General features: G+C 45.4%; 1 protein-coding gene across 1 annotated transcript in view; it reads left to right on the top strand.

Annotated features, from left to right (window-relative positions):
• Positions 1 to 27,841, top strand: part of LOC137378580 (early endosome antigen 1) — a 1,009,825-nt gene that overhangs the window by 131,934 nt on the left and 850,050 nt on the right. Inside the window, exon 5 of the mRNA XM_068048885.1 lies at positions 19,749 to 19,871. Coding sequence (XP_067904986.1) covers positions 19,749 to 19,871 — 123 coding nt within the window. The remainder of the gene's footprint in view (positions 1 to 19,748; positions 19,872 to 27,841) is intronic.

Below are 27,841 nucleotides of genomic sequence, written 5' to 3' on the forward strand. Positions count from 1 at the left end.
AAAAGTGCTTTAATTATTGTACAGGCATGCTATAGAAGTAGGGAGCAAAAATAGGTGCCTTTAGGTTCGATATCTTTTTATGAAGTCATTTTTTCTCATTTAGGAGGAAGTGATAATTTTGGCACTTTTGCCAGGTGTAAAATGTGTGAATTATGGCATTTTGTGACCCAGCTGGTCATGTTAAAATATTTGAACTGTCGTTAAAGTAAAAGGTGTTTGGAAGTTGATGAACAAAGATTTTAATTTATGGAGCTTCTTTCCAAATATATGTTGCAAATGGTGCATTTTTGTGCCATTTAAAAATGTCTAATTGAGCAGGATAGCAGTTAAGTGGCTTGTTTTAACCTGCTGTAATCAGCAAATCAAGCCTAGACAATGATTCCCACTCCAACATGATGATTAGTCTGTTCAGTTAAGTGCCCAGCCATGAGGAAAAAATTGTAATCTTGTCTCGCTCAAACTCAGGTCAGCAATCTGAAGATCAGCATGAGGAAAGGTGCAGATATCTATTGTTTCGATGTTCTCTCGTCTTTTCATCCTTTTACATATTTTTATACTTCCTTTCAGGACTTTCTACACTATGCACAAGCAATCATTCAAGAAAAACTAGTCAGCTTATCTACTTCTGTGGTTACTATCGTGGAGTTGACTGCTATTATGTGTGCAACAGGAGCCCAGAGAGTGACTCATCTGTTTTTCTTTCTCACTGCCTATGTGAAAGTGCCTTGTCTTTGCTTAGCATCTTGGCTGAGATTTGGTGCACACTTTCTGGAGAATTATTGGTCGATGCCTGCATGGTATCACTTCCTAGCACAGCATGTTGCAACCTTAATGTCCTGTGCACAGAATTACTTGTAGTATAATCCTTCCCTATATGTTCTGTGTGAGGCTGTAAGGTCACATTCAGGTAGACAGATTTTGAAAAGATGTAAAGGTAACAGGGTTGTAGTGCTGGGTGATTTTAACTTCCCCGATATTGACTGGGACTCACTTAGTACTAGGGGCTTGGATGGGGCAGAATTTGTAAGGAGCATCCAGGAGGGCTTCTTGAAACAATACGTAGATAGTCCAACTAGGGATGGGGCTGTACTGGACCTGGTATTGGGGAATGAGCCTGGCCAGGTGGTCGAAGTTTCAGTAGGGGAGCATTTCGGGAACAGTGACCATAATTCCATAAGTTTTAAGGTACTTGTGGATAAGGATAAGAGTAGCCCTCGGGTGAAGGTGCTAAATTGGGGGAAGGCTACTTATAACAATATTAGGCAGGAACTGAAGAATTTAGATTGGGGGCGGCTGTTTGAGGGTAAATCAACATCTGACATGTCTTTCAAACGTCAGTTGATTAGAATCCAGGACCAGCATGTTCCTGTGAGGAAGAAGGATAAGTCTGGCAAGTTTCGGGAACCTTGGATAACGCGGGATATTGTGAGCCTCATCAAAAAGAAAAAGGAAGCATTCGTAAGGGCTGGAAGGCGAGGAACAGACGAATCCCTTGAGGAATATAAAGACAGTAGGAAGGAACTTAAGCAAGGAGTCAGGAGGGCTAAAAGGGGTTATGAGATGTCATTGGCAAACAGGATTAGGGAAAATCTCAAGGCTTTTTATACGTATATAAAGAGCAAGAGGGTAACCAGGGAAAGGGTTGGCCCACTCAAGGACAGAGAAGGGAATCTATATGTGGAGCCAGAGGAAATGGGCGAGCTACTAAATGGGTACTTTGCATCAGTATTCACCAAGGAGAAGGACTTGGTGGATGATGAGCCGAGGGAAGGGAGTGTAGATAGTCTGTCATCTCATTATCAAAAAGGAGGAGGTGTTGGGTGTCTTGCAAAACATTAAGGTAGATAAGTCCCCAGGGCCTGATGGGATCTACCCCAGAATACTGAGGGAGGCAAGGGAAGAAATTGCTGGGGCCTTGACAAAAATCTTTGCATCCGCATTGGCTACAGGTGAGGTCCCAGAGGACTGGAGAATAGCCAATGTTGTTCCTTTGTTTAAGAAGGGTAGCAAAGATAATCCAGGAAATTATAGGTTGCTGAGCCTTACGTCAGTGGTAGGCAAATTATTAGAAAGGATTCTTCGGGACAGGATATGCTCCCATTTGGAAACAAATGGACTTATTAGCGAGAGGCAGCATGGTTTTGTGAAGGGGAGGTCGTGTCTTACTAATTTGATTGAGTTTTTTGAAGAAGTGACGAAGATGATTGATGGAGTAAGTGCAGTGGATGTCATCTATATGGACTTCAGTAAAGCCTTTGACAAGGTCCCTCATGGCAGACTGATACAAAAGGTGAAGTCACATGGGATCAGAGGGGAGCTGACAAGATGGATACAGAACTGGCTCTGTCATAGAAGACAGAGGGTAGCAGTGGAAGGGTGCTTTTCTGAATGGAGGGCTGTGACTAGTGGTGTTCCGCAGGGATCAGTGCTGGGACCTTTGCTGTTTGTAGTATATATAAATAATTTGGAGGAAAATGTAGCTGGTCTGATTAGTAAGTTTGCGGACGACACAAAGGTTGGTGGAGTTGCGGACAGTGATGAGGATTATCAGAGCATACAGCAGGATATAGATCAGTTGGAGACTTGGGCAGAGAAATGGCAGATGGAGTTTAATCCGGACAAATGTGAGGTAATGCATTTTGGAAGGTCTAATGCAGGTGGGAAGTATACAGTAAATGGCAGAACCTTTAGGAGTATTGACAGGCAGAGAGATCTGGGCGTTCAGGTCCACAGGTCACAAAGTGGCAACGCAGGTGGATAAGATAGTCAAGAAGGCATACGGCATGCTTGCCTTCATCGGTTGGGGCATAGAGTATAAAAATTGGCAAGTCATGCTACAGCTGTACAGAACTTTAGTTAGGCCACACTTGGAATATTGCGTGCAATTCTGGTGCCACACTACCAGAAGGACGTGGAGGCTTTGGAGAGGGTACAGAAGCGGTTTACCAGGATGTTGCCTGGTCTGGAGGGCATTAGCTATGAGGAGAGGTTGGATAAACTCGGATTGTTTTCACTGGAACGATGGAGGTGGAGGGGCGACATGATAGAGGTTTACAAAGTTATAAGCGGCATGGACAGAGTGGATAGTCTGAAGCTTTTTCCCAGGTTGGAAGAGTCAGTTACTAGGGGACATAGGTTTAAGGTGAGAGGGGCAAAGTTTAGAGGGGATGTGCGAGGCAAATTCTTAACACAGAGGGTGGTGAGTGCCTGGAACTTGTTGCCGGGGGAGATGGTGGAAGCAGGTACCATAGAGACGTTTAAGAGGCATCTTGACAAATTCATGAATAGGATGGGAATAGAGGGATACTGTCCCCGGAAGTGCAGAAGGTTTTAGTTTAGGCAGGCATCAAGATCGGCGCAGGCTTGGAGGGCCGAATGGCCTGTTCCTGTGCTGTACTTTGTTCTTTGTTTTGTTTGTTCTTAGTATTTTCCTCTTTGGCAATTTTTGCTTTAGCATTGACAGAGAGTATTGAGCAAGAAAGTGACCGTAATGCAAAGTGACTCCATGATTTACTGCCCATTGTACCATTGGTTTAACTGCCATTTATTTGTCTGTTCATCGCATATCATTTCTTGGACTATTATCATCCATATATAGCATACCTAATATTGAGGAAGAATGCAACAAGATAGAAAATGTTAACACATTTGTAGAATGGGCATGTAAATGACAAATGAATTTCAGTATAGATAGTGTGAGGTGGTGCATTTTAGTAGGAAGAATAAGGAGGCCATCAAATCCTTTGAAAATAAGAATCTAAATGGGGTAAAGAGTTCTAGGATACAGATTCACAAATCATCACAGCACATGCTAACAAAGCCATAAAAATGCAAGCCAAGCACTGGGGGTTTATTTCTAGAGGAATAGAATTCAAAGGCAGAGAAAAAGGATGTAAGGAGATACCCAGCAACTACAGGCCTGTCAGTTTAACCTCAGTCATGGGACAGTTTTGAAACAATAATCTGGGACAAAATTAACCGTCACTTGGACAAGGGTGGATTAATTAAGGAAAGCCAGCATGGATTTGTTAAATGCAAATTGTGTTTAACTAATTTGATTGAGTTTTTTGCTGAAGTAAAAGAGAAGTTGATGGCGGTAATGCAGTTGATGTGGTGGATATGGACTTCGAAAAGGCTTTTGATAAAGTGTCATATAATTGGCTTCCCAACATAATTGGAACCCCTGGAATAAAAGGGACAATGGTGGCATGAATACGACTTTGGCTGAGTGACAGGAAACAGAGAGTAGTGCTATACAGTTGTTTTTCGGACTGGAGGAAGGTATACAGTGGTATTCCCTATGGGTTGGCATTCGGCCCACTGCTGTTCTTGATATATATTAATGACTTAGACTTGGATGATCGGGGCACAATTTCAAAATTTGTAGATGGCACAAAACTTGGAAGTATTGTCAACTGTGAGGAGGATAGTGATAGACTTGAAGAGGACATAGGCTGGTGGAATGGGTGGACACGTGGCAGATAAAATTTAATGCAGAGAAATGTGAAGTGATACATTTTGGTAGGAAGAATGAGAAAAAGCAAAATAAAATAAAGGATACAATTCTAAAGCGGGTGCAGGATCAAAGAGACCTGAGGGTATATGTGCCCTAATCTTTCAAGTGGCAGGACAGGTTGAGAAAATGGTTAAAAAGGCACTTGGGATCCCGGGTTTTACATATAGAGGGATAGCATACAAAAGCAAGGAATTTGTGACAAACCTTTATAAAACACTAGTTTAACCTCAACTGGAGTATTGTGTCCAATGCTGGGCACCGCAATTTAGGAAGGATGGGAAGGTTTTAAAGAGGGTGCAAAATGATTTACAAGAATGGTTCTAGGGGTGAGGGATTTCAGTTAGGAGGGTAGATTGGAGAAGTTGGGATTGTTCTCCTTAGAGAAGAGAAGGTTGAGAGGAGATTTGATAGAGATGTTCAAAATCATGAGGGATCTAGACAGAGTAGATAGGGAGAAACTGTTCCCTTTGGCAGAGGGGTTGAGAACAGGACGCAGATTTAAGGAGCTGAATTTTACTGGCCCCTTGACACCACGGGTCGCGGTGTGGGGGCAGGTAAAATGCTGTGGAGAGAGGCCCGCCTCGACCCATGACGTCGAGAAGGGCCCACTGCAAACTATCAGCGGCAGGGGACCTCGGTGCAGCCCCCCCCACCGCACGACGGCGGCACCACAATCAGCATATGGTAAACAGTACTTATCTTTACTGATCAAGCAGCCCGCCGCCTTTCCATTGACGCTTCCTGATTTTTCGATAAATGGGTGGCCATCACGTGCCATCCTGTTCATGATTGGAAAAGCCGGCGGGTCCACAGAGGCAGAAGGTTTCACTGCAGAAGGTAAGTTTCTTTTCAGGGGTCTCACTCTGCATTTTTAAAGGGAGGAGGGAGGGGGGAATTACAGGGGTCTCACTCTGCATACAGTAAGGGAGGAGGGGGGATACACGGGGGTCTCACTCTGCATTCTTAAAGGGAGGGGGTCTGGGATTACTGGAGGGAAAGATCTGCTGGCATGAAGGGAGGTAATGTCTACCATCCCTCCGTTAACAGTGTATGCTCTGTGTTTGTTCGTGTTTGTGAGGGAGCAATGGCACAGAAGGGACCCTGTGTGTGGGGAGGTTGCCAGAAGGGCAGAAGCATTAAGGTTTTATGGATGGTGGAGGCAATCGATTCAACTGGTAGGATCTTGATGTGGTCATGCTGTGCCACTCTGAGGGTTGGCCAAGATGGGCAATGCCATGGCACGCCACATAGTTGATCCAGGAAAGCAGCTGATGTACCCATCAACACTAATCCCTGCCCTGTTAGGAACCTTCGAATACATGCAGGGTTCAACTTTATTTATCACATGGAAATAGATATGGCTCATCCTACATTGTGTGATCCTCTGCTCATGAGGATCCGTATGCAGCAGAGGCAATATCAATAGGCAGGTGCAATCCACATAGAGGCCCCCGGTCGTGAGCAGCAGCCCCCAAGGGAAGCTCGCCATTATATTTGCCGTGCATCTACAGGCCCCACATGACATGCCATTGGATGTCAGAGCACCAGTGTCAGCGGCGATTGCGCATGTAGAGAGGGTGGTGACCGATCTCTGTGCCCTGCTCAAGGATGACCTGCAGCCTATGGGCTTCAGTGAACATCCCATGCCTTTGTTCCTCATAGTGGCAGCGGTTCTCAAGCCTGATGCCTCTGTAGCTTGTTAGGGACCCACCAGAGACCTTTGTGGTGTCACACAGTCGGCAGTGCACCCCTGCATCAGGGAGGTCACCAATGCCTTGCACTGGAGGGCCAGTGAGTATGTCCGCTTCAGGACGGACTCTCACAGCCAGGTCCAGAGGGCCATTGCCGGAGAACCATAGGTTGTAATGTTCATAGACTGCACTCGTGTGGCCATCAGGCCTCCCGCCAGGCAATTGCCTGCAGACATCATCATTAAATGAGCCCTCTCAATCTAGGTGAAGCCAGTATGTGATCACTGCAGATGCTTGCTGCGAATGTGTGACCGCTTCTCAGCTGCCATCACACCTGGGTCTTGCGCCAGTCCAGGCTGCCACTGCTGTTCACTGAAATGGCTCAGATAGAGGGGTGGCTTCTTGGAGATAAGGGCTATCCTTTGCAGACATGGCTCCGGACACCAGTGGGAGACCCCACCACTGCTGCAGAGGAGAGATAAAACGCCAGCCACTGAACTAGATGAGCCACTATTGAGCAGGCGATCGGCATGCTGAAAGAGCACCTCCAATGTCTGTATGGATAGGGTGATGCCCTGTATGATGGGTCAAAAAGGCCAGCTCCTTTCTTTGCTGCTGTGCACAACTATGCACCCAATAGGGGCAAGGCCTGGCATGATGAGGAGAGATGTCCCTCGGACTATGAGGACCTACAACATGAAAGACATTTGGGAGGGCAGATGGCACCCAGGTTCTGCAAGGCTAGCAGTGAGCTCGGGATGTATGGAAGTGGCTTATCAAACAAAGGCTGCCTGCTCCATAGGAACCGACATGAGCTCTGCAAGCCACACATCACCCTTGCTCACTTGCTGTGCACCAGTCCACATCTGAAGCACCCCTGTGTAAACCATTAGAGGCAGCAGCTGACTGAGCCAATATCGATGTCACTGTGTCTGTGGAGACACTGATGAGTAATGGTGGCATGGCAATGATGTTATTGCATACGTTGGCTCTCCTGAAGGGCCAACGGTGCAAAGGGATGTGACATTGGCGCTACATGCTGGCACACATTATTCACACAGAGAAAAGGACCCACAAGTTGGTGAGGAACATTTAGTGAAAGATGTATTTACATTGCTGTGACACCCGTGCATTCCCATTTGTGTCAGTGTGTTCTCTGTAAACCCCTGTAATACCTTTTATGGTCTGTTGAAGTCTCATGTTTGGAATGTGCGAAATTAAGATTATACATCCAGGTGCGGCGCGCCTACAAGAAGGAATGTTACATTTGAGTGGAAGAAGAGGATCGCAACTTCACAGGACACTGGGACACAACAGGGTAAGTATGTGGCAGCAAAGCGGAAAGTGCTGGGGTCACTCAGCAGGTCAGGCAGCATCTGTGGAGAGTGAAGCAGAGTTAACTTTCAGGTCTTTGAACTTGGACAAGTTAACTCTTGTATCTCCACAGATGCTGCCTGACCTGCTGGGTTTCTGCAGCACTTTCTGCTTTGCTGCCAGATTGACAGCAGCCCCACGCTTCAGCAGTCAGGTAAGTATTCTTTGACGGCTGTCAGGAAGCTGGTGCTGGGGCACTTAAAATAGGGCCCCAGCACCTGCTGCACAACTGTCAAAAACTCTCTCACTGCCCTGAATGTCCCGCCTCTCACCACGTAATATGGGGAGGACGGCTCGGCGCCGTGATTCTAATGAGCTCCCACTCGTAATATCGTGGGGGCTCTGCGGCGCTGCTAAGTGTGGGCCCCGCTCTCTGTGTGAGTTGAATAAAATACAGCCCAAGGTGATTGGCAAAAGAACCAAAGGCGACATGAGAATTTTTTTTCTTATGCAACAAGTGGTTAGGATCTGGAATGCATTGCCTGAGAGTGTGGTGGAAGCAGATACAATTGTGGCTTTCAGAAGGGAATTGGATAAGCACGTGTGGGTAAAAAATGTGCAAGTTTATGGGCAAGGGCTGGGGAATGGGGCTAGCTGCATTGCTCTTGCAGAGAGCGAGCACTGACTTGACAGGCCAAATGGCCTCCTTCTCTGCTGTAGCCATTCTATAATTCTATGATAACCTCTGTGAAACTTGTATAGAACCTTAGTTGGTCTGTGCTTAGAGCACTGTGCACAGTTGTGATCTCCGTATTACAAAAAGGATTTGGAAGCACTGGAGAAAGTACAAAAATAATTTACAAGAATGATCTCAGAGCTGAGGGGGTACAACTATCAAGAAAGGCTGAACAGGCTGGGCCTCCTTTCTCGAATAAACAGAAGACTGAGAGGTGGCCTGATAGAGTTCTTTAAAATTATACAGGGGGTTTGATAGGGTAGTTATGGAAAAAATGTTTCTATTTGTGGGGAAGCCCAAAACTAGGGGCCATAAATATAAGATAATAAATCAAATGAGGAATTTGAGAAATTTCTTTACTCAGAGTGGTTGCTGTTTGGGTTTGGGTGAGCTCTCTTTAATTTCTGCCCAGGATGTTGACAGAAGAGGTTATCCACATCCTTGATCAGTTCGATTATTGGTGTTTATGTTTCTGCTTTCCAGTTTCACTTATGTTTTATGAAATAAAATTGTGATTTTCTAGTTTAAAAAAGGAATTAGACAATAATATGTTTTGTGGAATATAAATTTTTAAAACTGCATTCAGTTTCAGTTAAAATCTGGATCTAACATTATTGTTGCATAAATTCTTATGTATGACAATCATGACAAGACCAGTCCCTGTCTTACTGATAACAGCAACTGCCCCCTCTCTCTGTGTGCCCCTCTCTCTGTGTGCCCCTCTCTCTGTGTGCCCCTCTCTCTGTGTGCCCCTCTCTCTGTGTGCCCCTCTCTCTGTGTGCCCCTCTCTCTGTGTGCCCCTCTCTCTGCGTCCCCCCCACCGATCTCTGCGTGTCCCCCCCCCCGATCTCTGCGTCCCCCCCCCCCATATCTGCGCGTCCCCCCCCGATATCTGCGCGTCCCCCCCCGATATCTGCGCGTCCCCCCCCGATATCTGCGCGTCCCCCCCCCCGATATCTGCGCGTCCCCCCCCCGATATCTGCGCGTCCCCCCCCCGATATCTGCGCGTCCCCCCCCCGATATCTGCGCGTCCCCCCCCCGATATCTGCGCGTCCCCCCCCCCGATATCTGCGCGTCCCCCCCCCGATATCTGCGCGTCCCCCCCCCGATATCTGCGCGTCCCCCCCCGATATCTGCGCGTCCCCCCCCCGATATCTGCGCGTCCCCCCCCCGATATCTGCGCGTCCCCCCCCCGATATCTGCGCGTCCCCCCCCGATATCTGCCCGTCCCCCCCCGATATCTGCGCGTCCCCCCCGATATCTGCGCGTCCCCCCCCGATATCTGCGCGTCCCCCCCCGATATCTGCGCGTCCCCCCCCGATATCTGCGCGTCCCCCCCCGATATCTGCGCGTCCCCCCCCGATATCTGCGCGTCCCCCCCCGATATCTGCGCGTCCCCCCCCGATATCTGCGCGTCCCCCCCCGATATCTGCGCGTCCCCCCCCGATATCTGCGCGTCCCCCCCCGATATCTGCGCGTCCCCCCCCGATATCTGCGCGTCCCCCCCCGATATCTGCGCGTCCCCCCCCGATATCTGCGCGTCCCCCCCCGATATCTGCGCGTCCCCCCCCCCGATATCTGCGCGTCCCCCCCCGATATCTGCGCGTCCCCCCCCGATATCTGCGCGTTCCCCCCCCGATATCTGCGCGTCCCCCCCGATATCTGCGCGTCCCCCCCGATATCTGCGCGTCCCCCCCCCGATATCTGCGCGTCCCCCCCGATATCTGCGCGTCCCCCCCGATATCTGCGCGTCCCCCCCGATATCTGCGCGTCCCCCCCGATATCTGCGCGTCCCCCCCGATATCTGCGCGTCCCCCCCTATATCTGCGCGTCCCCCCCCGATATCTGCGCGTCCCCCCCGATATCAGCGCGTCCCCCCCGATATCTGCGCGTCCCCCCCCGATATCTGCGCGTCCCCCCCCGATATCTGCGCGTCCCCCCCCTTCCGCGTCCCCCCCTTCCGCGTCCCCCCCTTCCGCGTCCCCCCCTTCCGCGTCCCCCCTTCCGCGTCCCCCCCTTCCGCGTCCCCCCCTTCCGCGTCCCCCCCTTCCGCGTCCCCCCCTTCCGCGTCCCCCCCTTCCGCGTCCCCCCCTTCCGCGTCCCCCCCTTCCGCGTCCCCCCCTTCCGCGTCCCCCCCCTTCCGCGTCCCCCCCCTTCCGTGTCCCCCCCCTTCCGCGTCCCCCCCCTTCCGCGTCCCCCCCCTTCCGCGTCCCCCCCTTCCGCGTTCCCCCCTTCCGCGTTCCCCCCCTTCCGCGTTCCCCCCCTTCCGCGTTCCCCCCCTTCCGCGTTCCCCCCCTTCCGCGTTCCCCCCCTTCCGCGTCCCCCCCATCCCTTTTCCCCCCCATCCCTTTTCCCCCCCATCCCTTTTCCATCCCATCCCTTTTCCCCCCCATCCCTTTTCCCCCCCCATCCCTTTTCCCCCCCCATCCCTTTTCCCCCCCCATCCCTTTTCCCCCCCATCCCTTTTCCCCCCCCATCCCTTTCCCCCCATCCCTTTTCCCCCTTCCCGTGTCCCCCATTGTATGCCTCCCATCTTCCGTGTCCCCCCTTCTGTGCTCCGCCTTCCGTGTCCCTCCCCGCTCCTTGTCTCCCTCCCCGCTCCTTGTCTCCCTCCCCGCTCCTTGTCTCCCTCCCCGCTCCTTGTCTCCCTCCCCGCTCCTTGTCTCCCTCCCCGCTCCTTGTCTCCCTCCCCGCTCCTTGTCTCCCTCCCCGCTCCTTGTCTCCCTCCCCGCTCCTTGTCTCCCTCCCCGCTCCTTGTCTCCCTCCCCGCTCCTTGTCTCCCTCCCCGCTCCTTGCCTCCCTCCCCGCTCCTTGCCTCCCTCCCCGCTCCTTGCCTCCCTCCCCGCTCCTTGCCTCCCTCCCCGCTCCTTGCCTCCCTCCCCGCTCCTTGCCTCCCTCCCCGCTCCTTGCCTCCCTCCCCGCTCCTTGCCTCCCTCCCCGCTCCTTGCCTCCCTCCCCGCTCCTTGCCTCCCTCCCCGCTCCTTGCCTCCCTCCCCGCTCTTTGCCTCCCTCCCAGCTCTTTGCCTCCCTCCCAGCTCTTTGCCTCCCTCCCAGCTCTTTGCCTCCCTCCCCGCTCTTTGCCTCCCTCCCCGCTCTTTGCCTCCCTCCCCGCTCTTTGCCTCCCTCCCCGCTCTTTGCCTCCCTCCCCGCTCTTTGCCTCCCTCCCCGCTCTTTGCCTCCCTCCCCGCTCTTTGCCTCCCTCCCCGCTCCTTGCCTCCCTCCCCGCTCCTTGCCTCCCTCCCCGCTCCTTGCCTCCCTCCCCGCTCCTTGCCTCCCTCCCCGCTCCTTGCCTCCCTCCCCGCTCCTTGCCTCCCGCCCCGCTCCTTGCCTCCCGCCCCGCTCTTTGCCTCCCTCCCCGCTCTTTGTGTTCCCCCTCCTGTGTCTCTCTGTCCCCTCTCTGTCTGTCCCCCTCATTCCCCAAGTGTTCCGCCCCCTCGTTGTAAATGAGCCAGCACGCTAAATATTGCAGCGGCACAGCAGTGCACATCTGTTGCTTGCACCGTGTCATTTTTGAAGATCATCACAGCTGGAAAAATTCAGTCCTGTATGTCAGGCAAGCAGTCAGAAAATTTAGAAACCGTGGAGAGGTTGAGAGAGGTAGTGGTGAAATAGAGCTGAGTGCCGTCAACATATATGTGGAACCTGACCCTATGTTTTCGGATGATATCGCCAAGGTACAGCATGTGGGTGAGAAAAAGGATGGGTCCAAGGATAGATCTTTGGGGGACACCAGAGGTAATGGTGCAGGAGTAGGAAAAGAAGTCATTGCAAGTGATTCTCTCTGGCTTCAACTGGATAGTCGAGAACCAGGTGAGTGCAGTCCCATCTAGCTGGATGGATGACGGGGAGGCGTTGGAGGACTGTATCAAAGGTTACAAACAGCTCAAGAAGAATGAGAAGTAAGGAGCAATAATTTACCATGGTCTTAGGAACTTCGGATGTCATTTGTGACTTTGATAGGGTTGTTTTGGTACTGTGACGGGTGGAAACTTCATTAGAGGGATTCAAACATGGAGACCCAGAAATATGACATGGATTTGGAAGGCACTGCGCATTCAAGCACTTTGGAGAATTAAGAGAGGTTGAAGAGGAGCTGTTGGGGCTTGTTGGAGGTAAGGATGGAGAACACAGAGGAGAAGGGTTTAGGAAAATGGTTGCAGTAGAGAAAAAATACTGGGGTTATCTTTGCTTTCGACAATTATCCTGGAATAGTGCACAGTTGTGGCATACGAGGGCAGTACCTGATAGTGCTTTATGTGGTCTAGCCAAATCTGGCAATGAATGGCTAAACCAGTTGTCCACCATATACGTTCAAGACTGCGTCCTTTGGACTTGATGGAGCGGAGATGAGGCCATACCGGGGGATCGATCAGGGTGAGAGAGAGTAATGGTTTTATTGTGGAGGAGGGCATCGGAGGTGAAGGTGTGGTTGAGCAGATCAATAGCTGCAGAAATGTCGTGGTGGATGGAGGGCCAAAGCCTAGACAGTTGAGATTTTGAAAGTGTAGTTTTAAGTGAATTGGGAGAGTTTTATTCCAGAGGGTGGTGGAATCTGGAACACACTGCCTGAAGGAGTGGTAGAAGCAGGAACACTCATGACGTTTAAGAAATATTTAGATGAGCACTTGAAACGCTGTAACATACAAGGCTACGGGCCAAGTGCGGGGAAATGGAATTAGTTAGGCGGGTGCTTGATGGTCGGCATAGGCTTGTTGGGCCGAAGGGCCTGTTGCTGTGCTGTAAAACTCTATGACTCTAGGTGGATAAAGAGGAAAGTGCGGTTGAGAAGGGGAAGGGGCATTTTTTTTTAGAGATACAGCACTGAAACAGGCCCTTCGGCCCACCGAGTCTGTGCCGACCATCAACCACCCATTTATACTAATCCTACACTAATCCCATATACCTATCACAGCCCCACCTGTCCCTATATATTTCCCTACCACCTACCTATACTGGGGCAATTTATAATGGCCAATTAACCTATCAACCTGCAAGTCTTTGGCATGCGGGAGGAAACCGGAGCACCCGGAGGAAACCCACGCAGACACAGGGAGAACTTGCAAACTCCGCACAGGCAGTACCCAGAATCGAACCCGGGTCCCTGGAGCTGTGAGGCTGCGGTGCTAACCACTGCGCCACTGTGCCGCCCTGTGGGTGGAGCGATGCAAGGAAGTAATCAGAGATGACTTTATCTGTGATTGACATGATGGGAGTAGTGAGATAGCAAGGTCAAGGGGTTGGCTGTGAATATGGGTAGGGGAATTTATATGGAGGGAACAATTAAGGGAGGATAGGAGGACAGTGAACTCAGGAGATTGTTGAGTTGAGATGGATATTGAAATCACTGAGGATGAGAAGTTGCTCGGTACAAAAACTGAGGGAGGAAAGTAGTGATGATATTTCAATGAGATAATTGTCATGGTACTTGGGTAGACGGAGGAATTTAAACGAGAGGCGAAAGGGGTGGAACAAGATGCGATGCTCAAAGGAAAAGTGCCAGAGGTGTCGGGGGAGAGACCAAAGTGTGATTTCGTGATCAGAGCCACACTGACACCGAGATGATCTGAGCAGGATAAGTGGTTGATGGTGCACCGAGGACAGGGTGGCTTCAAATGATAAAAACATTTTGGGTACTGAATTCTCTTTTATATATTCCAGTTGCTGTGGATAATTGTGAATCTGTATTGCTCATTGTTAAAGGAGCAAAGATGCAGAAGTGCAGGTTAACTTCATTCTCTGGAAAAATAGTTCCATTGTGTTCAACTTCTGCCATGTCACCCTTTCCAGAAAAAGGGAAAGAAAAAAAGCATATAATAATTAAAATTGGAGTTACTCAGAGTGTTTAATTGTTACATAAATAACACCCCCAGTACTGTGGGATAATTAATATTTCCATTATTGGTCCCAAGTTGCAAGACTAATGGAGAGTCATTAACAAACTTGTCATTCGCTCTGGCTATTATTTGTTTTTTTACACTAGTATAACAGTGCTGATAAATATTGCCATTAGTTAATATACAATCTTGAAGTGATATTTACATCAGAATTTAAAATACCATAATGTACTGACTTTTTAAAAAATATAGTATAATGGCCAGACATAAATATTTTTAAATAAAGCTCTATGTGTGGTATGATAAGGCACAACTTTGCAGTATGGAATGACATAAAGAGTCATCATGCAATAAGCCTGACACCTGTGAAATACATTCTGTGGAAAAACACTTTACACCAATATAGATCATACATAAGGACAATTTATGTCTCCTTTATAAATGTATTATTAATATCTTTAAATTTTGGATATCAAGTTCAAAGTACATTTTATTAAAAGGACTGATCAGCCTTAATTTTGTTTTGGTATTTACTTGCCTGAAAGAACAACTGAACACAACAGATCCCTTCTCATTTTATAATTACTTGAAGAGAAAACTCTCTTATGCTTGCTGATATGTGGATAGGTTAATATTTTATTTTTATAGTTTTTCATAAAATACCGTTGTCCATCTGTGATTTGACCCCTTTAATAATAAATGATGGATGCGAGAATTATGAGACAACTGAAAAAATGCAATTTTGTCTCAGCTGTATTAAATAGAAACTGAAATATGTTATTTAATGCATGGTATGAATGGTTGCTATTATGTGTTATTAACAAATCAACCTCTTCTTTCTATAATATGAATCCTTATCGCACCAGGAACAGCATACACGCTTTTCTGTATTGATTTATTGCTGCTTGCCATATGACAGTGGAAAGTAATGAGTTGACTATGTTTTTGATAGGATTGTGTAATAAGTTCAGCAAGTTTTATCTCCGTCACTTGATTAGATTTTGCTAGGGTTACTTAGTTTGCAGAAAACGCTAACTCAGCTGTTTCAATTGCATTCTTATGAAATAGATAATGGAATTTGAAGTATCTTGCTGTACGGAACTGGAGTTGTTTTTGCAGATCAGAATATTGTGCACACATACGTAGGAATTCAGTTTTCAGATAGGAGAGTTTGTATCAACAAAGTTTGAGTGCAAAATGATATTAATTCAACTACAGTTTTCTGTTATAATTTTTCACAATTATTTTAAAACTTCTTCCTCACATATTCTGATACTTTTAGAAGATGTTTATTAAATTTTTTAATAATCTTCCTACAAGGAATCATATGAAATATGTTTTAGTGAGTGTTAATTTTATAGAGGATGTTTTAAATGCTCTGTGTTAAACTGACAGCCATAAATAATGCTTGCTATCTGAAAGTGAAATGTATCCAAAAGGGCTGAATTGAGATTATGTTTACTTTTATTTCATTCAGTAGTCCGCTAATCACTTTACTAAGTAATTTTATTGCTAAGTTCAAATAGGGTTGTTCTGAAGTAGACTGGTGCATTCATTATGCTCAGAGATCATATCCTTTATTTATCCATCCCCAGAATAGGGTGATGGATTTGATTACATCTAAAAGTTTATGGGGAAAGTATACATTGGCCATGTGTGCCGCATGGAAGATGGATCCCCAAGGACACATTGTACAGCGAGTTCGTCACTGGTATCAGACCCACTGGCCATCCATGTCTCCGCTTTAAAGACGTCTGCAAACGCGACATGAAGTCCTGTGACATTGATCACAAGTCGTGGGAGTCAGTTGCCAGTGATCGCCAGAGTTGGCGGACAGCCATAAAGGCGGGGCTAAAGAGTGGCGAGTCGAAGAGACTTAGCAGTTGGCAGGAGAAAAGACAGAAGCGCAAGGGGAGAGACAACTGTGTAACAGCCCCGACAACCAATTTTATCTGCAGCACCTGTGGAAGAGTCTGTCCCTCTACAATTGGCCTTTATAGCTACTCCTGGCGCTGCCTCACAAACCACTGACCACCTCCAGGCGCTTACCCATTGTCAAAGAACAAAGAAAATTACAGCACAGGAACAGGCCCTTCGGCCCTCCAAGCCTACGCCGATCCTTGTCTCTCAAGACAAGGAGGCCAAAGAAGATACATTGTACAACTTGCTTTTTTGAGATTGGTGTTGTGTAAAGTAATGTAGAGGCTGCTTGATTCCAAAGTCCATAATGAACATAATTTCTGCTTTTGTGCAGAAATAACCTACTGTACAGAATTATTAAATTATTTAACAAAGTTTAATGCAGGTGACATTTTGTTTTAAGGTGCAATTATTTTTTTAAATGGTTTCACACATTATTGACTACCAAGATCAATTTCAGAGACTTAAGCACAAAATCTAAGGTAATACTCCAGTGCAGTACTAAGGGAGTGCTACACTGTCAGAGATATTTTCTTTCGAATGAGATGTTAAACTAAAACCCCTTCTGTCCTCTCAAGTGAATGTAAATGGTCACATAGCCATACTTTGAAGATGAGCAAGGGAGTTCTCCCAGGTGTCCTGGACAATATTTGTCCCTCAACCAATGTTAATTCTCTGGACATACTTGCATTGCTGTTTGTGGAAGCTTGATGTGTGCAAACTGGCTGCTGCATTCCCCATGCTACAACAGTGACTACACTTTGAAGGTGCTTAGGTTGGCTGTAAAGTGCCATGCGCTATCCTGAGATTATGGACAGTGCTAGATAAATGTTAGTATTTTTTTACCTAAAATTTTACAATTTTGTTCATGGGCTGTTTGTTCAGGGAGGTGCTGGTAACAATACAATGACATGTTTTTTCATTGCTTCAGGAGCATACCAAGATCATGCAGGTAATATATTGAACTTGTAAGATACGATGTCGGGCTATGCCTACGGTACCCTAACATTGTGCCTTAACAATACTGCGCCAGTGTGTGGTACTGTCACTTTCAGTTCTCAGAAAGAAGATGACAGTGATGTGGGTTTAATAAGTTAGATTAGATAGAGTCATCAAGTTATACAGCACAGAAACAGGCCCCTTCGGCCCATCGTGTCCGTGCCAGCCATACAGCACCCAACTATTCAAACGTGGCATCAAATGTTTTTGTTGTTTTTGGCTTCTTAAAGCTGAGAGTGAACTCTTGAAATGTGGGCGTTGATTTCATAGGGGCTATTCATTTTGGTATCTCCCCTAATGTTATGTTTATGATTGTTACTGAATGCCAGATTCTTGATTGGTTGAAGGTGTTAAATGCATAATTCATCTGTTAAAATTTTCTTGGATCAAGATTTCTATAAATTGCAGCTAAAACTACCCAAATTACAAATCCTTGCTCCACAGGTCCTTTTAGTAATCATCCCACAATTCATTCTACATAAGAACAGAAAGCATTTAACAAAAGCATATACTTTAAAGAAGGCCTTGTTCTATGGCAGCGAGGCCTGGACAACGTATGTCAGCCAAGAGTGACGTCTCAATTCATTCCATCTTTGCTGCCTCCGGAGAATACTTGGCATCAGGTGGCAGGACCGTATCTCCAACACAGAAGTCTTCGAGGCGGCCAACATCCCCAGCTTATACACACTACTGAGTCAGCTGCGCTTGAGATGGCTTGGCCATGTGAGCCACATGGAAGATGGCAGGATCCCCAAAGACACATTGTACAGCGAGCTCGCCACTGGTATCAGACCCATCGGCCGTCCATGTCTCCGCTTTAAAGACGTCTGAAAACGCGACATGAAGTCCTGTGACATTGATCACAAGTTGTGGGAGTCAGTTGCCAGCGTTCGCCAGAGCTGGCGGACAGCCATAAAGGCGGGGCTAAAGTGTGGCGAGTCGAAGAGACTTGGCAGTTGGCAGGAAAAAAGACAGAGGCGCAAGGGAAGAGCCAACTGTGTAACAGCCCCGACAATCAAATTTTTCTGCAGCACCTGTGGAAGAGCCCGTCACTCTAGAATTGGCCTTTATAGCCACTCCAGGCGCTGCTCCACACACCACTGACCACCTCCAGGCGCTTACCCATTGTCTCTCGAGATAAGGAGGCCAAAGAAGAAGAATACTTTAAAGAAAGTGAGACTAGATTTTAAAACTGCTCTTGTCTGTTGATGAAACGATGGGGATTAACCAGCTAATAAGCTGGCAAGAGAAATCTATAAGGTTTTTCTGATTTGGTTTAAGACGTTCTGTTGCAACACATTGGAACTGAAAATTCATAACAGCTTGCTGATCTCCCATAGCATTGCTCATAGGTAGTCTGGGGTGTGGAGAACAGTTCTGATGTTTTGTTTCTAGTATGTGTTTAATTTGGCATATTTCTTTAAGGTGATTGCTGAGGTACTCCCTATGGGTGAGCAATCTATATAAACACTTACTGAGATCAATTTAAGGCTAATTGTTGAGGGGTAGTTACAAAGTACTTTGGCCACTGCTTGTGAATCCCAAGCTTCTGCTCTTGGAGAGAGGTCAGATTAATGAGGACAGAAAAGCCATACTTTTTTTAAGTATGTGTTTTTAACTCTTTGAAGTGTGGCAGATGACTTTTATTTATCTCAAAGTCATAGAGTCATTTACGGCACAGGAGGTCATTCGGCTCATCAAGTCCATTCCGGCTCCCCATGGAACAGTTCAATCAGTCCCACTCCCCTGTTTGATCCCCGTAACCCTGAGGTAGCATGAATGGGTTTGGTTGACTAGAATTCTATGCTTGGATCAGGGCTTTTTTTATTTGGAACTATGTATATGTATTTATATAACAACTGTCAAAGCAAAAGTTATTCATGCTAATCTTTTCTCATGAAGTAACTCCTGTCACCTCCCAAACACACACTCAAACATCAGGCTGGCACCTTGAGGAGCTGAAGCTGCTTATTCTTGTACTGTTGTGTTTCCATGGCAGAGAACAGGAAGAGTTTGATGGGTTCACTATTGGATCTGCCGCTTCACCTCTGGGCGGCTTAGGGCCCAACAAAATTAACAGAAATGATAATTTTGTTTCGAAGATGTGTTTGGAATGTATTCAGCAGTAATTGAATTAATATTGTGTTCTTTCTTGTAAATGGATTGTTTTAAAGATTGATTTTCTGACTTTCTCCTTTTTACTGGTCGTTTAACATGCCATTTTATTTTTCTACAGCTGAGACTATGACGGTTTGGTCTGGTGGCACATTTCAGTGTAGTAGAGCAAAATAAGATCGTGTTTATTGTTATCTTGCTGTTCCATCTGGTCATTGGGTGGGGGGGGGTGTCGGTGGGACACTATTTTCGTAGCACTGCAGCAAGAATAATCCCCTATTTCAATTAAGTGATCACAATCACACTCTAATTTGGCTGCTAAATAGATTAGAGATTTGCATACAAAGGTCTGTCATAGTTTATTATATTGTAGGAAGTCTCTGTAGGATAGAAGGTGGCACACTCTTCACTCTCATAGCTACCACCAACACAATAATAGAAACAGTTGTACCTTTTCTTCTACCAAACAAGAATTCTAAAGGATTTTTTTGGTCAATGGATAAGTTAAAATGCTTTAAAATGTCTAAAATGTAAACATAATTGTTACAGATTAACAAAGGTCAGGTTTCCTGTGTGATTTAAATATTCAAAATCTGCTTGTTTTTTTTGTCTTTTTTTTGAAGGATTTGAGAATTAAACTTGGGTCTTCTGAGGATGAACTACTAAGGTTACAGGAAGACAACACAAACCTGAAGACAGAGATCTGCAATCTGAGGGCTACACCTGAACACACCAGACCAGGACAGGTGCTCTATTTCAAATAATTCTTTCAGCAACTGTTCACTTATTTTATGTCCAGTGCTTTCTACATATGGAATCAGATTTGTTGTGAATTAAGGATTCTATACAACAAGTTTGTGTTCTTTTACAAGTACCAATTGCTTGCAGTTTAGGTCCCATTTTTCACTTACTGTGAAATTTCATGAGAGTAAGCAGAGTGTATAAAATGAAAAGATAGCATTAGTGAATTAGTGTTCTTCTGAGGTAGAGTTTGATTACATTTCCTGCAATTCCCCTGCATTCATTGCTGTTAAGATATCAAATGTTGTGAAACATACCTTATAAACATTATTCTGTATGTGTTATTTTTACAATCTTGCCAAATTTTTACTTTGTTGCTGGTAAAGCTCAACTAGAGGGAATATTTTTGAGCATGCATTATGTGTTTGAAATGAATGCATTATTGGATGAGATAAATATTTGTACGTTATAAACAAAAGCAACAGTCTGTCATATTTATAATTCATCAAATACTGTAACCCTCTCGGAAAATCAAATCCGTTTTGCATGGAACTAAATGAAGTATAGCCAATATATCATCCATACCAGTTTTCTTAGTCATAATAAATCAGTTTTCCAATTTTTTTAAACCTGCTTTTAGAAACAGGATGCAAACATTAGTTCTTTGTCATAAAGTATAGGTTATTGTCAAAAGGTATCGGTACACATGCTTTTAATTTGTTAATGCTGCAATCTGGAACCAAAACCTATCGCATTGATGTTTTTTGCAGTTTCCTTATTTGTTATCCCACATTTACATAGTATGGTCACCAAATTATATGGTTTGGGATCGTACCTGCTAGTGCCCTACCGTGTATGAGAGATCCTCATTTGCATTGGGGCTGGCCAGCGGGCTCCTGTGGGTGCATCATTGCCCTACACTATATAAATGTAAATTAATTCTTTCTTCATTAGCTAGATGGTATATTACAACAGCTTGCTGAAGTGAAGGCACCCTACTTTTCCTTCAAGGAACGGCTACAACTTGCATTTATATAGCACCTTTCACAACTTCAGGATTCTGTAAAGCGCATCACAGCCAATCAACAGACTACAATTGAAATGTAGTCACTGTTGTCATGTGGTCAAGTGTGACAGTCTGTGCACAGCAAGGTCCCACAAACAACAATAAGATAATGATGAGATAATCTGTATTAGTGATATTGGTTGAGGGATGAATGTTGGTCAAGGCACCAGGAAAGGTTCCTCTGCTATTTTTCATCTGAGAGGAAAGACAGGACCTCAGTTTCATGTTTCATCCAAAAGATAGCTCTTCATCAGTACTGCAGAAAAGTGTCAGCCAGGATTATGTGCTCAAATCTCTGGAATGAGGCTGGAATTCACATCCTTCTTACTTGGAACCTAAAATGCTGCCACTGAACAAAGGCTGCTAGTAAGGAATTCAATATTAATGCTGTCTTGAATTCAGTAGTGTTTCTACTGTTTATTTCTTCATACAGCTTCTGTTTTGTTTTCTGTTTTTATTTTAGCAATATCAACAATTTTCCTTTTAATTTGTTTCTGAAGTTGTAAGTCTCCTGCGTTCCGAACCCTTCCAAATCCTTGAAATGAGATCAACAAGTGTACATTCCAATTTTTGTGATACAGACAAATATACAGGGAGAAGACAATTATAAATGATATTTTATAATTGCTCCAGATGCATTAAAAGGGGAACTGCTTTATTGCATATGTGGTAAACCTTGTAATTTGAGTGGAATAATTCTCTTGTCTTGTTTATTTTTGTTTAGTAGACGTACATTGATAATTTACTTTAATATAAAATGCATTTAATTTGAATGGGGATAAATAAAAGTATGGAGAGAACTTTAATGCTACTGAACTGGTCATAAGAGCTATGTTTCTTTATTTACTGTCTGCCTATATCTTGATATGTGCCTTGACAGAGATGTATTACTTTTATGGGCCATATTCCCAAGTACTTTTTATTTACAATTAAATAATGGAACTGGTGTGAATATTTGATTGTGTGCAATACCCATGATTAAATGGTTGCTGAATTTACTGTATGGAGTGAAGAACTGAAGAAAGTGAATTTACTTGGCATTTTTAATGCATACAGATTCAAATAGACATTAAATAGTAACATGCCATTCAGCCTCTTAGACCTATTCAAGAAACTAATGGAATGCCCATTGGCAGAATTCATTGTCATGCAGGCCCCCACCTGCCAAGAATGAGGCACACATTATTTCTCCCACATGAACATTAAAACTTAAAATTGCTGCTGGGAAAAAAAGAGAGCCTATCACAAGGAATTGCCAGGCCCCTGACCGGAAAGAACATTTTTGCATACTGGCAGACAGCGTTGGAACAAAGGAACCAGTCCTTGCTTCCCCAATACACAGAAGACCTGGTCAGACCAGATTAGTCACATGACTAACTGCCATTTGGAGTTTTTTGAATTTGAACTTGCCACAGAGTTTTAAAACGCAGAAAGCTCTTTGCTCCTGGACTGAAAAGACCTCTCTCCTATTTGCTCCTATCTCTTTCTCACGGAACTGAAGACCCATTGAAGACACATGAACCTCAAGAGAGAAAAGTCTCCTACAGTGAACAAGGTTTAAGAAGAATACTGGGCCCCACCAAAAAGCAAGACTACTTACAAAAGGACTACAGTGAGCTTAAAGCACAGTAACAAGAAGCTCTTCTGATATTGCCTCAGACCTCTCTACTTTATTTTTTCTTCTGCTCTTTTATGTCTCTATTTGCATGTGCGTATCGCGTATGCATGCTAGCATGGGGTGCGGCATGTATCCGTAGGCATTAACTAAATTAGAGTTTAAGTTTTAATAAATTTCACTTTTCTTCTATAAACCTAAGAAGGCCTGTTTGTGCTCATTTCTTTGCCTTATAATTGGAAAGTGGTGAACAAGGATTCACCAAGGGGGAGCTCAAAACACAGTGTGTTTAAAAAAATTAAACCCTGTTAGAATAATACCAGGTGAAGGCTAAAGGAGACCCTTAAACATCTTTCTCACCTGGTTGTAACATTATAAATCTAGCTTTTGAGTTGCCAATCTTAAACAAGTCCCAGTTTTCTATGTGGTTAGGATTTCTGTCACTTTCTGCTGCACCTTCTCTACAGTTGCGCAGGATTTTCTGTCTTTTAACATCAAACCCTCTTACAAATACATTGCATTATTCAGAATTCAAAATATTAACCGGTGTGTTGTCTCAAAATGTGCTTCTGTATTGTACAAGGTTGCAGGTTACTCAGCTAATGCTGCTGAATACCAAAGAATTCTGTGTAAGGGTATCTTTACTGTTGGACACAGTTCTGATATTTAAATGGCTGAAACATGGATTATGCAAATAGAAAAACAAGGAATGACCAAAGCATGTATAGTTTCAAATAACATTAGTCATGCAGGTGATCATTGCTTTAATTCTCGTAAATACTAGATTTTTCATCTACGTTGTACTGCTCTGATGCTTTCTGTATGTTATAATTCAAAGGTATAATTTCTCAATACAATATTCTATATGAAGCCTTTTTTTTAAACAGTTGTTTCTGCATACATTTAGGGTGAATATACATGTTTATAGACATATTAATAAGATGGTGATCGATTTCAGTGTTCCTGCTGTTATCTTGTTTAATTAACTGCACTCTGGTTTCAGTAATAGTTTTTATATTTGGTTTTATAGACAGGTTAAATAGAGATGTTTTTTTTATGTGCGTTGAATTTTGGCGTAAGATCAAGTTCACGCATATATCTGTGTGATATATATATATATAAAATAATATGTGTTTGTATGTATATATAGAACATTTTCTTTCCCGTTCATTTACTTTGCGAGGTTAGTGTTGGCTGGCAGTTCTTGGATTCACCACTGGCACATCCCATTGAATAGTAGAATGCTTTTTGCCTCCACAGTTCTCACACAGTGGGCTGAAACTTATAAGCCCGCTGCCGAAATTGGCGGTGGACGAAAACAATGGCGGTCCGCCCGCACAGGCCGCACATGACGGAGCCACTGTAATCCTCAGCGTGGCAGCTCATTTAAATAGTCAGGGTGGGCTGCCCTGCCCCCTCCCCCCGATCACATGGAAGGGGCAGGATGTCCGTCCCCGGCAATGGCGTCAACTGCCTGTGTGCAGGCGCTGACATCATTTTTAAAGGGCTTTAAGCCCTACCGTTAAATTTAAATATTTAAAGCGCAAGGACATAAAAATAAATAAAGACATTTCTTCTGCCCCTTTCCCACCTCCCAATAACAGTTAAATTAATTACTTGCCCTCTCCCCCCAAAGCACTTACCTTGACCAGCTGAACGTCTCCACCCCACCCCCCCCCACCCCCGGCCAAGTGCATAAACTTGAACCTCAAACCCTTCCCACCATTCCTTACACCAATGATGTTACTTTGAATCCATTTCCTTTCCCCCTGCACTGAGAAACTTACCTCCTCCCCCCTCCCCACAAGTATTCCGCCTTGTTTCCCTGGGCAGGAATCCGAAGGCACAGGAGTGCCGGCCACCAGGCCAAAGATCGTAGCAGGAACTCAGGTGGGGACATAAGTATAATTAATGCATTCATTTACATTTATTTGAATATGCAAATGGAGGTCCCACCACCAACAATATCGGGCCCGGCCCTCCTGGCTTCGGGGTGCGTGGCGGCACTCTCCCAGAGGCATTTTCCGGCTACCCACCCCCCCCAGGCCACGAAACCTGACGTCGGAGGGTCTGTAAAATCCAGCCTAGTATTTTTGTGATTTCTGTCATGACATATTAAAGAGTTTCTTAAAAGAAATGAGATGAAACAACACTTCAGGGGTGGAAGAGTAGAAGGCAAGTCAACTTCTGTTGCTCTTGTGTATTTTCTAACATGCTGCTCTAAAAAGAGGTAATGTTAATGGCCTCAGAACAGCTAAATCAACATATCCACGGGTCAACAAAAGGATCAATGCAGTAAAGCACAGAACAGAAGCTTTAAAATGAAGGTGAATATTTTTAGTTTAGAGATACAGCACTGAAACAGGCCCTTCGGCCCACCGAGTCTGTGCCGACCATCAACCGCCCATTTATACTCCTCCTACACTAATCCCATTTTCCTACCACATCCCCACCTGTCCCTATATTTCCCTACCACCTACCTATACTAGGGGCAATTTATAATGGCCAATTTACCTACCAACCTGCAAGTCTTTTGGCTTGTGGTAAAAAACCGGAGCACCCGGAGAAAACCCACGCAGACACGGGGGAGAACTTGCAAACTCCACACAGGCAGTACCCAGAATTGAACCCGGGTTGCTGGAGCTGTGAGGCTGCGGTGCTAACCACTGTGCCACTGTGATAGCCCTGATATGAATATTGAATGTGAATAATGGTAATATGAATATTGGTAAGGCGTATAGTGGGTGAAAAGTGCTTTTGTTTTTGTTGGAAGAACCTGAACGACTCATTTTGAGCAGTGGGGCGGCGCAGTGGTTAGCACCGCAGCCTCACAGCTCCAGCGACCCGGGTTCAATTCTGGGTACTGCCTGTGTCTGCGTGGGCTTCCTCCGGGTGCTCCAGTTTCCTCCCACATGCCAAAGACTTGCAGGTTGATAGGTAAATTGGCCATTATAAATTGTCCCTAGTATAGGTAGGTGGTAGGGAAATATAGGGACAGGTGGGGATGTGGTAGGAATATGGAATTAGTGTAGGATTAGTATAAGTGGGTGGTTGATGGTCGGCACAGACTCGGTGGGCCGAAGGGCCTGTTTCAGTGCTGTATCTCTAAACTAAACTAAAATCTTGTTTAGAGTTACTGTTCAAACCTCATTTAGTCTCAATAACCCATGACACCTCCACAATTAAACAGGATGTTAGTGTTCACCACAAGTGGACATTTCATCACAGACAAATGTTTAAGCTTAGTGGTAGATTGTTGAAATACCTTTTTTACAAAGATTTCAGGACTGCCCTGAAGACCAGAAGGAGGTAGAAAATCGACCTATTGTAATGAATATACAAAAAATCTGTTTTCTGGTTCCGTTGTATTTTAATTAACTTAATTTTAAAAGTATGTAATCAGTTCACAAAATAACAGGTTACTAACTTTTAAATAAATTTGAGGCTCCAGTAAAATTAAAGGCCATAGTGCAAGAACATGGGAAAGATGTAATAAGAGGTGCAATGAGAAAAAATAACTTCCATTTAAGTAACACCTTTCATGATTTCATAACACTATACAGTCAATGAATTACTTCTGAAGTGTATTCACTATTTTTATGTAGACAAATATCACAGCCAGTTTGTGGGCATAAAATGCCAGTATCTGTTTTGGCAGTATTGGTTGAGGGATAAATATTGGGCAGGCAGGTTTTCCTGGTGTGCTGGCCCAATATTTATTAATTGAATTAAAAATTCTACCTTCTGCTTTGGTGGGATTCAAACCCATGTCCCCAGAGCAATACCCTGGGTCTCTGGGTTACTAGTCCAGTGACAATACCACTACGCCACCACCTCCCCTTCACATTGAGGATACCCTCCATCGTGTTGTGTGGCACAACCACCATGCTTAATGGGATAGATTTCAAACAGTTCTAGCAATGCAAAACTGGGCATCCAAGAAGCGCTGTGGGTCATCAGCAGCAGCAGAATTTTACTCAACCACAATCTGTAACCTCATAGCCCGACATATACCCCACTCTACCATTACCATCAAGCCGGGGGAAGAGTGCAGGAGGGCATGCCAAGAGCAGCACCAGGCATACCTAAAAATGAGCTGTCAACCTGGTGAGGCTACAACACAGGACTACTTGTGTGCCAAACGGCATAAGCAGCATGCGATAGGCAGAGCTAAGCAATACCACAACCAGCGGATCTGATCTAAGCTCTGCAGCCCTTCCACATCCAGTCGTGAATGGTGGTGGACAATTAAACAACTAATTGGAGGAGGATCCACAAATATCGCCATTTTCAATGATGGAGGAGCCCAGCACATCAGTGTAAAAGATGAGGCTGAAGCATTTGCAACAATCTTCAGCCAGAAGTGCCGAATGGATGATCAATCTCAGCCTCCTCCTGAAGTCCCCAGCATCACAGATGCCAGTCTTCAGCCAATTCAATTCACTCCGCGTGATATCAAGAAATGACTGAAGGCACTGGATACTGCAAAGGTTATGGGCCCTGACAACATTCCGGTAATAGAACTGATCACCTGTGCTCCAGAACTGGCTGCACCTCTAGCCAAGCTGTTCCAGTACAGTTGCAACACTGGCATCTGCCCAGCAATGTGGAAAATTGCCCAGGTATGTCCTGCACACAAAATGCTGGATAAATCCAACCCAGCCAATTACTGCCCCATCGGGATCATCGACAGTGCTATCAAGCGGCACTTGCTTAGCAATAACCTGCTCAGTGATGCTCAGTTTGGGTTCTGCCAGGGCCACTCAGCTCCTGACTTCTTTACACAGCCTTGGTTGAAACATGGGCAAAAGAGCTGAACTGAAGAGGTGAGGTGAAAGTGACTGCTCTTGACATCAAGGCAGCATTTGACCGAGTATAGCATCAAGGAGCCCTAGCAAAACTGGAGTCAGTAGTAATCGGGGAAAACCCTCCGCTGGCTGGAGTCATACCTAGCACAAAGGAAGATGGTTGTGGTTGTTGGAGGTCAATCATCTCAGCTTCAGGACATCACTGCAGGAGTTCCTTAGGATAGTGCCCTAGGCCCAACCATCTTCAGCTACTTCATCAATGACCTTCCTTCAATCATAAGGTCAGAAGGGGGATGTTCGCTGATGATTGCACAATGTTCAGCACCATTCGTGACTCCTCAGATACTGATGCAGTCTGTGTAGAAATGCATCAAGACCTGGACAATATCCAAGCTTGGGCTGATAAGTGGCAAGCAACATTTGCGCCACACAAGTGCCAGGCAATGACGATCTCCAACAAGAGAGATTCTAACCATCTCCCCATGA

The sequence above is a fragment of the Heterodontus francisci genome, chromosome 17, assembly GCF_036365525.1.
Source record: "Heterodontus francisci isolate sHetFra1 chromosome 17, sHetFra1.hap1, whole genome shotgun sequence".
NCBI lineage: Eukaryota > Metazoa > Chordata > Chondrichthyes > Heterodontiformes > Heterodontidae > Heterodontus > Heterodontus francisci.